The 13,388-nt window shown below is 34.9% G+C and overlaps 5 protein-coding genes across 14 annotated transcripts; 1 reads left to right on the plus strand and 4 right to left on the minus strand.

The window, feature by feature from the left end:
- Positions 1-440: 440 nt before the first annotated feature.
- Positions 441-2,199, minus strand: Tpx-3 (thioredoxin peroxidase 3). 2 transcript variants are annotated; one of them, XM_076775986.1, is made up of 3 exons: positions 1,913-2,199; positions 1,053-1,276; positions 441-974 (listed from the first exon to the last, which is right to left on the minus strand). In XM_076775986.1, the coding sequence occupies exons 1-3, from the start codon at positions 2,042-2,044 to the stop codon at positions 515-517; spliced, it is 816 nt and encodes a 271-aa protein (XP_076632101.1). In that variant the 5' UTR covers positions 2,045-2,199; the 3' UTR covers positions 441-514. The 2 variants fall into 2 exon arrangements, with proteins under 2 accessions (XP_076632101.1, XP_076632102.1); XM_076775987.1 differs by lacking the exon at positions 1,913-2,199 and adding an exon at positions 1,444-1,631.
- On the plus strand, positions 1,604-8,132 carry P53 (p53). Of its 4 annotated transcripts, none has more exons than XM_076775981.1 (4): positions 1,604-1,824; positions 6,292-6,349; positions 6,584-6,812; positions 6,913-8,132. In XM_076775981.1, exons 1-4 carry the CDS (start codon positions 1,728-1,730, stop codon positions 7,636-7,638), a joined length of 1,110 nt encoding a protein of 369 aa, XP_076632096.1. In that variant the 5' UTR covers positions 1,604-1,727; the 3' UTR covers positions 7,639-8,132. The 4 variants fall into 4 exon arrangements, with proteins under 4 accessions (XP_076632096.1, XP_076632100.1, XP_076632098.1 ...); XM_076775985.1 differs by lacking the exon at positions 1,604-1,824 and adding an exon at positions 5,933-6,222; XM_076775983.1 differs by lacking the exon at positions 1,604-1,824 and adding an exon at positions 5,933-6,185.
- Nelf-a (Negative elongation factor A) lies at positions 2,408-5,862 on the minus strand. The gene is given in 6 exon segments (XM_076775979.1): positions 2,408-3,215; positions 3,333-3,432; positions 3,620-3,816; positions 3,982-4,395; positions 4,592-5,024; positions 5,629-5,862. Coding segments are annotated over 6 exon segments (1,611 nt in total). The 3' UTR covers positions 2,408-2,982.
- Positions 8,133-8,929: 797 nt separating the features above from the next.
- Positions 8,930-11,777, minus strand: LOC143347088 (uncharacterized). Its single transcript, XM_076775980.1, has 4 exons — positions 10,946-11,777; positions 10,661-10,877; positions 9,557-10,393; positions 8,930-9,481 (listed from the first exon to the last, which is right to left on the minus strand). The coding sequence occupies exons 1-4, from the start codon at positions 11,200-11,202 to the stop codon at positions 9,242-9,244; spliced, it is 1,551 nt and encodes a 516-aa protein (XP_076632095.1). The 5' UTR covers positions 11,203-11,777; the 3' UTR covers positions 8,930-9,241.
- A 139-nt stretch (positions 11,778-11,916) lies between these two features.
- On the minus strand, positions 11,917-13,381 carry LOC143347091 (oxysterol-binding protein-related protein 11). 6 transcript variants are annotated; one of them, XM_076775992.1, is made up of 3 exons: positions 13,009-13,381; positions 12,554-12,845; positions 11,917-12,448 (listed from the first exon to the last, which is right to left on the minus strand). In XM_076775992.1, exons 2-3 carry the CDS (start codon positions 12,783-12,785, stop codon positions 12,096-12,098), a joined length of 585 nt encoding a protein of 194 aa, XP_076632107.1. In that variant the 5' UTR covers positions 12,786-12,845; positions 13,009-13,381; the 3' UTR covers positions 11,917-12,095. The 6 variants fall into 6 exon arrangements, with proteins under 6 accessions (XP_076632107.1, XP_076632106.1, XP_076632108.1 ...); XM_076775991.1 differs by having other exon boundaries at positions 12,985-13,381; XM_076775993.1 differs by having other exon boundaries at positions 12,554-12,857; positions 13,158-13,380.
- Between the last annotated feature and the right edge of the window lie 7 nt (positions 13,382-13,388).

Below are 13,388 nucleotides of genomic sequence, written 5' to 3' on the forward strand. Positions count from 1 at the left end.
AGAGAGGGTAATCCAGAATGGACTTCCAAGGATTTGACCCATCGCTATTACTCCCATCGCCACAAAGAATCAAATTAACCAGCACAAGATTGCTGTTTCCCCTCCCTCTTTATTGTGGCTCTACGGATTCCACCCCTGAACCTCTGTATCACACGCGTACATACGAGCGTTCACGCACCTTTTACTTCCCCTCTTTCTTTCTATTCGAGCATCACGAGCTCTCGTGGCCCCTTTACGTCTGATTGAAACGACCGAGTACATCTTCGGCCTTGTTAGAAGAAATTCTGCCTACTAAAAACACGATTATTGCAAAAATACGCCTGTATTTACTTTTATTTTATCGACATTCTGCTAAAAAAGAGAGAACTATTAGGTTTCCAATATTACGAATAATGCTGAAAAAAATTAGAAAAAAGAATGGGGATAATAATGATACAAAATTGAGGAGATTCATATTAATATTTTACTTATGATACAATACATCTACCTTTGTATAAAATGTTATATTTAATGCTTAATTCACTGATTCAAAGTATTCTTTGCTTTCCTTTGGAGTTGGTTTGATGGTCTTGGATTCTGGCTGCCAATTAGCAGGACATACTTCTCCGTGTTTTTCGACAAACAGAAAAGCCTTGAGAAGCCTCAAGGTTTCATCCACGCTTCTACCCACTGGTAAATCGTTTATGCTAAATTGTCTAAGTATTCCATCTTTGTCTATGATAAAAAGTCCGCGTAAAGCAACTCCAGCATCCTCGACGAGAACCTCGTATTTCTTTGATATTTCTTTATTAAAATCACTAAGAAGAGGATAATTCAAACTGCCACCCAATCCACCCTCCTTTTTTGGCAGCTTGATCCATGCCAAGTGGCTGTATTGGGAATCTGTAGAAACTCCAATTACTTGTGTATTCAGAGAGTTGAACTCTGAAATTCTTTCATTGAATGCTATCAACTCAGTGGGGCATACAAATGTGCTACAAATAAAAGTTTAAAATTAGTTTCATGAAAAAAAAAATTAGCATGTCTCTTATTATCATAGATTAAAAACTTACAAGTCTAAGGGATAAAAGAAAAGAACAACATATTTTCCTTTGTAGTCGCTTAATTTTATTTCTTTGAAGTCTAGCTGAACCACTGCGGTTCCAGAAAAATCAGGGGCAGGTTTTTGAATTGTGGGTCGACAGCAAAAAAGCTTAGAACTAATGCAAATGTTACGTGCATTTTCTATCAATGCTGAATTCTTAGCTTTCATCAAAGATGATGTTGCTGTAAAGGCCTGTAAATAAATAATATATGCATATTTATTTATACATAAATGTTTTATTGCTATGTAACAGTACTGATTAATTCGTAAGTATGACATCCAGAAAATCTTTCACCCCCTTACTCCATGCACCTAAATATTTCAAATTATTATTATTTCTGTTAGGTTAGGTTACTTACCGCTTTGCAAACCTGAGGATGCAAAGATATTAACACTCGGAACATTGTGAATGTACAAATTACTGACTATATCGGCGCAAAAATATTTCTATATAAAAGACGGGACTTTCAATACCGATAAATTGCAGAACACCTTGCTCAACGATAAACAACGGTTGGAAATAGTCATGTAAGGCAAAAAATTCTCGGAATTTCTCCTCCAATTGGGAGTGGAAGTGGGGGAGTACTTAGTATATAGTACCGTTTAACATCGCGACAGAGCGTAGCCGCTACGCCGTAGCGTGATGTACTGTAGAGATCTTAGTATTAATGCAAGACTCAAGTTCCTTTCTTCATTTCTTTCACGTATCGACGCGACTAGGAATATCAAACTAAACATACGTATGATATGCATACATACAATGTAAATACAAACAGTTTAAATGATCAAAACAGGACCGATAATGTAAATCAACCCTTAGAGACTTACGCATGCGTCGAACACAAAGCCATGAAGGGGTAAGTTTCCTACTCCCATTCTTGGAAGGAAGCCATGTTTCCACCTAAGATCACTGGTTGCAAATGTTTTGTATGAGGACTTTGTGAAGGTTATATAACTCATTTTTCATGCAAATGATGCATCTCGATGGAGGACGATCGAAGAAAATCACTGATTTAGTTAAACTCACTACAGGTTTCTTCATGTTTACTTAATTACTACAGATAAATCATTTTTTAACAAATACGTATTACAATTATCCTCTCACGAGGATCCTTTGTTCTTTTGGTAACAATGCGACAGGGAGCAGCACGTGTCAGGATATATTCAAACAATTTCTGAATCAAAATTTCTGTAGATATCGAATCAGAATCAATCGATATATCGCATTAATTACTAAACCAAAGTAGTTTAATTAAATCAGAAATTAATCAATATAATTATATTTTATTCAAATAACAATATTATAAGTTTTATGTTCGTTCTTATTAAATGGGAGAACATATATTTATATATTCATATATAAATTCAAATTACGAACGATAATCATTGCATTTAAATTAAGTGTCTGGTTTTCCCTACAATGGAAAATATCACACTACATATTCGTAAATAGCATTTGTCTTTCTAATCGAACGATAACTAATTTGAAAAATTTGTTCATCGTTGGCGAAACCAGACACACCCTTAGAGACAGATTTATGCTTCCATAGTAATTGAACTTTGTTAAATGTGATGTTAGGCAATTATTTCCGATAAAAAATATATCGTGTCTGTCGCTTAACCGCTCCTTAATCGTCTTAGTTCTTAATGCAAACGTTTCTCATATTAGAACATTTAACGTGTGCATACTTCGAAGCTTTACTACAAAAACATGATACACAAGTCTGCTCGTAACGTACAGGTCACACGGCTCACTGTGCTTTCATGCACTCGATTCCTTCGTTGTCTACAAAGACAGAGTTTGAAGAATTTTGACATCCAAACAAGAACAGAATATTTGACCTATGTAACCCCGATTCAACAATTTGTTTCTTCCTTCTTTTTTAAATTTTTAAATTTTAATTGGAAGCCGTAGCAGTTGCACTAGGTGCAGGTGTCGCAGCAGATGTAGATTCCTCTGTAACGATTCGTCGATTCTTCTTTATCCTTTTCCATTCACCATTTGTGTAATTCATTTGAAAATGCGTTTCAACCAACATCGGTACAGTTGTTCCGTCCGGCTGTGTCACCTCTTCGATATTTTCTGAGAGCATTACCGTGACTATATTGCCCAATTTTGGACAAGGATTGTCTAGATATATAAAAAAAAAAGAAAACATCGTGAGAAAAATATAAGAAAGTAACCAAACATCGGTCTGGCACAGAACGTGTTAAACGATATTTAATGACATCGAAATTGCATACATACCCCTAGAACCGGCCATAAAACCTAAAATAAGAGCTTTCTCTGGCCGAGTTACTTTATTAGCTGTTCTAAACATTTCTTGCGCTTCTAACATTTGTTCTCGCTGAAAACACGTAAGTCAAAGATCAATGATTTTACAATTCCATTTCTTATTGTATTGAAAGAACATAAACGAATATACTACATAGATTTAACGAGCATATCCTTAAAGTTACGTGTTTTATTATTTACATTGCATAACAAACAACCCATTCCATAATTTATATTATAAAAATATTATGTGTGCATACCGTAAGAGAGAGTCCCTTTCTTGTATTCGCAGCCGCGTTAGCAGGTTGTGCGGTAGTTTGTATACGAATCTGTGTGATGGTTTGAGCTGGTCTGACTGTTTGCACACCAACAGGTGCAGTTTCTACCGGCGTAATGACCGTTGGTGTTGCGACCGGTAGTACTGCAGTTGGAGTTGTAGGCGTACTTGGCGCTACAGCTATAAAATAACAAAATTTATTACTTCCTGAGTACTGAACTCACACAGTGTTTCCAAAGCAGGGGGTGCAACTCCCAAAACGGGAGTCTTACTATCCAAAAGGTACTCAAAACAAAATTTTTGAAACGTTCGATGTAAACTAACTCGCTATATATAAAAACGTACGGGTTTGTGGTGTAGTTACTGCCGATACCCCACTCGGAGTAGTGGGTGTTGCGTAAGACTGTACAGGTGCAACAGGGGTAATTGGAGTAGCTGGTGGATTGATCGCAGCTAATCCCTGAGCATATTCCGGTGTTGTTGATGTTTCCGTGGTAGTTGTCGTTGTTAACGCTGCAGCAGCAGCAGCTGCTTGAGCTTCCGCAACTTTCTTCTGCTGTTCTTCCAATTCCATCATTCTCTTTCGTTTCTTTGCTTGAGCATATCCGAGCGGTTGCTCGTTAATATCTAACAATTTAATTCCACCATCCTTACGGATTCTACTACTAAGGGGTGTTCTATTGGACATTGAAGAACTCGTGAGGGAGGGAGATCGAAAACCACTTGTCGGCACTTTGCTCGGAATGCCTTTTAGAGGTGCTGAAAATAAATAAATAGTGTTATCTTCAGATTTTCAATCTCTATTTTTGCCATTTTTAAGTGTTCTATCAGTTTCATTTCTAGATCTGAATTTGACAACCGTTTTTATCAGTTGTGATTTTTCAAGACATTGACAGATTTATTATAATCTAATAGCTGTCCAGCTAATAATTGACCAGGTTGTATGTTAACTTACTTGTGTCTGTCATTTTTCTTGGCATTCCTCTGCTTCTTACAGGCACTGTAGGAGCAGTACTTTTTTTCAAATTACTCGCCGCGTCTGTACTCTTTTGAAGCAGTTCTGCCCTCAGTGCAGCACTTTTTGGTTTCCTTTTTAAGGTAAAATGCTTAATCGGTGCTGGTTGCTGACCGACAACCGAGGTAAGCGCAGTCTTATTAAGGTAATGACATTCTAATGGAAGCATAGCAGGATCATTTTGTTTTTTCAAAAGTTTTCGGAGATCATTGACCAGCTCTCCAAAAATAGGTCGATGCTCATCTAAATCAGTGATATCTGTATTCAAAGAACCTGTTGATGGAAAGGTCTTCATCGCTTCGGATAACATCGATACCCATAGTTCGCTATCCAATGATGCCACCTCAATGATTTCTTCCAATTCAACACGCCACTGTGAAGTTCAATAAAATTACTTCTATATCTTGTTAACAATCTAATTAAATCTTTGTGAAATCATCAACAATTGAAATTGATGAATGTAAACGTTTAAATCAGCGAGAAATATTGGTCGTACGTCGAACACGATTACAGTAGTGCCCACATAAATGACCGCAATTTTGCCCACTTAAATGTCCGTGGTTATCCCCACCAATTTTTAAAAGCCAAACGGCTTCAAACATCGAGCGTGTTGAGCGTAACTTGACGCCGGTCGTTATCGATACATTGTATACATGGTTTCGGGTGCCAGCTATTGTACCTCACTCGCATTTATCCTCTTTCCTTATCTCCGTTGAATTTTGAGAAGTAACCATGCCCACTTAAGCGACCGCGGCCGGTCCCGAACGCGGACACTTAAGTGAGCACTACTGTATTTACTAAACATTCCAAAAACATTAAACATCTAAATAAAGTTAAGTGGCGGGTCTACGATTTGTACCATATGAATGAGATATGACCCAATATTTAACACATTAAACACGCCACCGCATATTTTATGGTTCACGTTCTTAATAAGCATTTTGTTTAAATATTCGTAAAGGACATACTATGCTTACCTCTTCGACATTCCGTCTCGGTATGTGGAAAAACGAAAGAAGTAATTTGAGTTTAACTTGCGTCTGAAGATCTGGAAAACAATCTTTGATGTTCCGCAATACTTCTGCGTTAAGTTGTGAACAAATCGAGCTTCCAGTCCAGCTATCATTTGACGTTCCGAGCTTGTTATGAAGCCACAACGACGTATCACTGTCCCTCACATTCGCCATATTGGAGTCGTTTGTTTCTTACATTTGACGTACATTACTGTGGCGCGCCACATGTTATTCCCGCCATAAAATAACGTGACAGACGTTCATAGAACATGTAAATCATAGAAACGCAATATTGGGAAGAAATACGATCTACAACAAATTTTTTTATTTAAGTCGATTGTGAAAAACTGCTGCACAACAGTTTATTCTCTGAAGTTTTGTAACGTTAGGTATATCGAGTGCATTCGTATCGAGAAAGCATAAATGTTTAGAACGAACCACATTAAAATTATTTTAAACCAATTTATAACGTAAATGAGAATCGACCATAACTTGAACAAAGGATTTTCCCGCGAATACAAGTAGCGTCTTTTTACCCCAACATGATTCAAGTTTGATGTTGGTTTGTTGTAACAAAGTGGTCAGTAAAGAATATTTTAAATATGACTAATACAAATGGGTTTTCAGATTCGCAAGAGTCTGCATTACTTGACGAAGAAGTATTCAATGAATTGGAGAAAGAGATGTAAGACATAGTTTTGGTACAATATTCTTGTCGTCGGCACTTTAATTTTTCTCATACCGAGTATGTAAGATGTACAAGTGATATCACAAAGAATTTCAAATAATCCTTAAAGAAAGTCCGATGAAATTGATATGACAATTCAATATAGTATAGTTGAAATTTGTTAGTATGCTAGGATCGCGGCACCTACAAATATATATTTGCATATCTTTTTTCTTTTGTCGTTTGACACAGTGGAAGTAACACATTGCCATTCTTGGCAGTCGACGTAATGGAGCCAGACATCGAAGAAAAATACAATGTAACTTTGACGCAACAATACATATACGAAAAAAGAATGAAAGATGACGATCAGGAAGAATATTATCAAGAACCAGAAACATCCCCTCCCGTGAGGGAAGAATTTCCTGGGTTTTACAATTTTACTTTCTCGTTGGCTACTCAAGATTGTAAACAATTGATTGTAAGTATACTGTTAAATTAAATGTTACTTGAATAGGATAATAATTTGTACAAGAATTTACATCTGCTTAATGTAACTTGTTCTCTGTTGTGGTGTATAGTATTCTCAGTTATTGAGAAAAGTGTTTATTAACATGGAGCAACCCCTGCCTATACATTTTAAATGGGATCCACCAGAGGATGGTCTTTTTTTACGGACTGCCATGGTGTTTAGTTTGGATCAATATGCAAGTGATCCAGTCAAAAGATGCCATAACCATATGGCACTGAATAATTTAAGTAATCGAGATATAGATCCAAGAGTAATCAAACATGTTGTTCGTTGTTTGGATCATTCTAGCATGTATGAAGAAAATAATGAGCGCTTGTCCATATTGACGCCGCTACACACACCTCAACCTGGATCACAGTATGTTCTATTGAATTTTAAGTTTCTATGTAAAAATAGTTGTCCATCTGGTATGAATCGTAGACCTACAGAATTAGTCTTCACTTTGGAAGATGGCAAAAATAGAGTGTTGGGTCGACGTAGGCTTCTGGTTAGAATTTGTAGTTGTCCAAAAAGAGATAAAAAAAAGGAGGAAGCAGAAATAGCTGATGCACAACCTGTGGTAAAAAAGAGGAAACTCTGTATACCGGTCGGGAAAAAAATAATGCCGTCTTTCGATACGCACGTATTTAATGTTCAACTAAATATAGTTGGAAAAGAAAATTATTTATCAGTATTGAAATATACGTATGATATTATGGCAGGTCAAGCCATGCGAACTGGGCAATATGAATTTTTCAAACCGTACATGGATGATATATTACGTAAAACTCCATAATTGCTTGAATTTTATGTCTTTCATATTATCTTATGTGCCTTAAAGATAAAAAAAACAAGTATGTTTTACTGTTATCTAATTGTATATTTTACAAATTTAACAATGCATTAACAATTACAGTAGTGTCCACTGAAATGTCCGCGCTCGGGGCCGGCCACGGTCGTTTAACTGGGCATGGTTACTTCTTAGAATTCAACGGAGATAGGGAAAGAAACCATATATACAATGTATCAATAACGACCGGCGTTAACTTACGCTCGACACGCTCGATGTTCAAAGCCGCTTGGCTTCTAAGAATTGGTGGGGACAACAGCGGACATTTAAGTGGGCAAAAGTGCGGTCACTTAAGTGGGCACTACTGTACATTATACTCAATGTTAATTTTAGTACCAGATATGCATTTTTACAAGTTATATGCATTTTATAATGCATGGTATAGTACATAATTAGGTGTATCTTAATTTTGTGATACATCTATGTCGATGTTTATACTAACATACGATATACTTATTAACTTTTAATTATAATCAATATTAAATAAACAGTTTTGTTACTTTTTTACATCAGATACGTATATATTTTAGAACAATCCGAGATGAAAAAAGTACGTTTTGAAAAACATTCGAATGCCGTGTACACAAACATTTTATATTTAATACCTAATTCATATTATAGATCGGAATTTCACGTGTATCTAAAATACACATGTACACATGTAATTAATATATTTGTATTAAAATCAATATGCTGTTTAATACACAGGTATCAGTGTTTTTTTAAATTAAGATTTTATCTGTTATTTTTTAAGTGAATAAAAATTTATTCAAATAACGTTTAACATTGATGGGTACATGTATATTTCAATATTCGTGTGTTTGTGTATTAAATAATACTTATACGGATATAATAACTAGATGACGCGTGTATAGCATTAATGTGTTGTATGCTCTTTAAATTTTATAAAGTTTCTATAAATTTATCAATACAAATTACTTATTTATTCATTCATACAAAATTTATAAATTCATAAATCTATACATTGTTTATAACTAGTTCAATTTGTAAATTTCTTAAATATTTCTGAGGATCATAAGTTTTTAAATAATTAAGTTTCTAAAAATTGTGTATTGTTTATTTATTTATAAGTAATTTTAAGAGCAAACACTACATTAATGACATATACACGCGATCTAAAGGAACGATGTACTTTTACTTCCCGACCTATAAGGAAGAAAAGTATTGTAATCAAGAAAAATTTCGAGAAACGCTTTTCAAACTGCCTTGCTCACGCTTTGACTATTAAAAAAAATTTTTTTAATGTGCTCATATACATACGTATATTGGGGTGTGAATTTGAATATAAATATTCTTTGCTAATCAGATACCAAATACAAAATAGTACATTAATGCACAATAGTGTACCCAAGTATTTAATATTTAACAGCACAAATAAGTACGACACACAAGTGAATGTTGATATTGGATCACCACAAAGTACAATACATCAGATTGTTCATTGTTTGTTCTAAGAACTAAGTATATGTTCAGTATTTTAGATGTACACATTTCAATTACAAGATCATTCGAATGTACTTATCCCTGGTCATAACCCTAACTGTTCGTGCGAACGGCATTCTAATAATTGAATATCCAATGTATGCAATGACAGAGCGCTTGGTAATGGTGCAATGTGTTGCGACGATAAAATCATCGGACTTTCAAGACTTGCAACGCTTCTTTGTACTTTTATTTCAGTACCATTTTTTCCTTGACCATGTAATTTCCATTCCCATCCATTTTTTCCTCCTGTGGTGCAAGCAATCCAAACAGTTTCCTGCTCACACTGCACATTCATAATTTACAATATAACATTTACAATAATAGATTGAGGCACCTCGTATTAAATTGAAAAAATTACCTGAAAGAAGAAAAGATCTCCACCACAATGTAATATATAAGCAGTTTCTGGACCAAAGGGAACTGGCCAGGGGATTTGTACACGAACAGAATAAAAATGAACTTGAGGTACTTCGTGAAACCCGCTCAAATGTTCCAACACTGTATTGGCTGTGACAATATCTTTACAACCACTTTGTTTCGAGAGGGGGCATGTTATTTGGGTACAAGATACAGAGTCCATAGAACCTCCCCAAACGGGTGTAAGAGGTACATTAGACATCAGACTAGTAGTGCTTGACATTGTTTTATTTATTACGCCACTTTGCAAATGATCATTAATAATAGTTTCCTTCGATAATTCTCCGGTACTCGCAGACTTCGCTCGATCATATAAGTTTAAACGCTCATCAAAATTTAAATTATTTATCGGCGTTTCGTTTACTCTTGATGTATCATTAGAAACCGCTGTTAGATTATCTGCTGAAGCAGCTTTCTCCGATCCGCCAAGAAACAATTTATTTAGTAACAATTGTCGCGCTTTTAGAATTGGACCGTTAGTTTTCGATGTTGACGACGTTGCCTGCTTTTTTTTGCTTTTGCCAAAAAGTCCGTCTCGAAGATTCCAAGTTTGACATTCTGCATTATTACACGAGTTATCTTTAACGTCAAAAACCTCACGAAATACCTTGTGTAATTTATCTGCAAGCAAACATCGGCCCTGACCCAATCTGACCCTGCAAACTGGACACCGAGTTGTCTTCGGTCTGCATCCGACACAAATAATATGACCGTGTACGCACTGAGAGACTGGAGGCATTGAACTTTCTAAACAAACTGGACATTCTAAAGTTCGTACCTAAATGAACATAATGATTAATTCTAGAGAGTACAGTAAAATCTCAATTTAATGAACAGAATTCTATGGTTCTACGTCGGTATATTCCCAAGTTATATGCCACTCGGTTTTTCCCCGTATTATTTTAAAATTGGATAGTTACACAAAGATTTTGTCACCTAAACCTAGCGCCTCTTTGGCATAGTTTAAAAAAAAAATTGCTAAATACGAGCTATCTTTTCGATTAACAAAGTAAAAGACCCCCTTAAGAAAGATTAAATTACGCACAACTCCGGACACTGCATTCGCAAGTTTACAAGCTACGTTTGGTAGTGGTCCTTTCACAGCCAGCCCTACTTCTTTCGGTTCTTCTTCTTCATTAGTATATCTCCAAATAAATAGCTTTATATAGTATTCCTGATGGCAGTGAATTAAAGTTGCAATTTGCTTTATTTTTAATCCTATTAAATCCTTTCCATCAATAGTTATTAAACAATCACCAGCTCTGAAATGTGATTCATTTCAGTTTGAGTGATATTTGAATATTTAGTTTAGGATTTTATTTACTCTCACCTAAGGCCAGCCGCATCAGCAAGACTTCCGGTTTCAACGTAGCTCACCCAAGGATACGGATCCCATTTAGATTTTGTAAGATGAAATCCGCAAGATTTGCCGTGTGATTTAATTTCTTTTACATTTTCTAACGTTACGCAAATTTTTCCCGCGATTGATGATTCATTCAATGAATGTTGCTCTTCTAATAAAGGTGTCATGAAAATCTTGACACCAGCAGCTTCAGTTAGCAGTTCCGGACTAGGTGTAATAGACATAGTTTTCTTTCCGAAATTTCTTTTATTTTTTTAGAGATCGTTTTATCTAATATTTCGATCATTGGAGATACATTTAACATCAGCTTAAAGCACAAAATACCGTCTTTGAAAGCAAAATAAGATCATTTTTATGCCATGTCGCACATTTTGATTAATTATCATGATTTCATTAACAAGAACGTTAACTTAAATTTTTCTATTGAACGAGTAAATAACTGATCGTTACGTGGACCACGCGATGATCATACTGATCGAGCTTGTTCCTTAAGCAAAGTAAAAGTTTCCTGCTTGTTCACCTTCACATAATTACATGTCCTTGACACTGATTGCATAATGAAACCGCGGTTTTGTTTCTTTTACATTATAACCAACAAGACAACAATATAACCAGGAAAAATAGTTTTCCACTAAAGACTAAAGATATTCATTATTGCAATGCTTATAGTATAATAATCGATCGTTTTCGGCAGTGACGACCAACAGATGCGTATAGGAGTATCTTTTCTCTTTTTATTAACATGTCTACATATAATGATAGCAAGTGTTTCTTCGATGTTAATTTAATTCAAAGATATTGAAATATTCATATTGTTGCAAATTCATAGTTTATATACTTTAAATGTAAAGACATTAATAGATCTTCAACAGAACAGGAATATTATTTTTAAATGTCCTACAAACAACACCATAATTATTTATTTTTATCTAATACTCAGTAAGAAGGCAAAAATCTCTCCTGTATCACTAACTTGGAAGAACATACAGTTGGATTGTCAGTAAGTGTAAAATATATTCTATAGGAAATAATCAAAATGCATTTAATATGTTAAGATAATGATAGATGAAAACATTTCTGTGAGTTTGATCAATGATAACAATGCTTCTAGTGAAAACTATTGATATAATATATTGAGACATTGATTTAATGTGTGTAGTGTAGTATGTGCTGTAGCTTTAAGAACTAGCAAATCAGGGTCCAAGTTTAAACAAGAGTTTTCAATAGTCTGTGCTAATGCAATATTGTGCTTTTCTACTTTCCTTAATTGTTCCTGACAATTAGCAAAGGCATCTAAAACTTCCAGCTTGGCAACTGGATTTCTATTGGAATTTGATGAGTGTTCTCTTGGAGGTAGAGGAGGATGACTGCTAGCAATTGCTCTAGTATACATTTCTGTAACAGCTCGTAGTTTATCCACCCATTCCTGACGAGCTCGAGCATCTGTTGCTCTCAATTTGATCATATCACCTGCATTGTTGTATGAACATTATTAAAAACATTATACTGGTAGTTACTATTACTATATAAATATATAAACAATAATATATTGTACCACCTAATATATTTAAATACCTGTAGCAGAATTAACAGTGAATGTATTAGAATCTTCATCGCTCGGCGCAATCACTGCACCTGCTAAATATATTGAGCATCTTGGTCTTTGATTCTTCTCAGATTCGCTAATGAAATAATGTAGTTCGCCAGTTTCTGGGCTAAGGATAAACCAACGATATTGCCAGCCTTTCATGGCATTAGTATACTTATGCAATAAACCCTCGTAAGGGTGCCGTATTTGAACGTTCATGGTTTCTTACTCGTATTGTTTGGAAGCCTCGTAATATTTAAATCAGACAGTTACAGCAATCTGTCAACTGAACTGACACATAAAGAAAGGTTAGTCAGATCGTCATAAGTTAGGTTAGAAACTATTGTAAATATTCTCTTCAACAAATAAAATCATTTTAATTCTTAGAGCAAGTCTTGTAAAGTTTTGTATCTTAAACATAAATTTAAAAGTATACACGTACTTTTTGTATATAATTTTTGCATTATATAGTATCAATTTTCTACACAGTAACGGATTTTATAGGCATTTTTAAAGAGGAAAATACCCAGGAAAGATGTCACAATAATTTTTCACTCGAATAGGCTGAGAAAATATCAATGTAAATCTTACGCGCGGTATTTGCCGCCATGCGATTATCTCTCGTTTGATTAGACTCGTCTATGTCAGCTACATGTAGTAAACATTTGTAAACACTAATAGTACCTTCAAATAGACACCTACCTACTTTCTATTTATATATTTAATTTTTGTAATGTATTCTTGAATATTAATTACTAAGGTAGGGATGTGCGGGTACATTCAAGTCGGGACACGAAAGTTTGTGACTCTCAAGTACCCGAA

The sequence above is a fragment of the Colletes latitarsis genome, chromosome 10, assembly GCF_051014445.1.
Source record: "Colletes latitarsis isolate SP2378_abdomen chromosome 10, iyColLati1, whole genome shotgun sequence".
In the NCBI taxonomy this organism is placed as follows: Eukaryota; Metazoa; Arthropoda; class Insecta; order Hymenoptera; family Colletidae; genus Colletes; species Colletes latitarsis.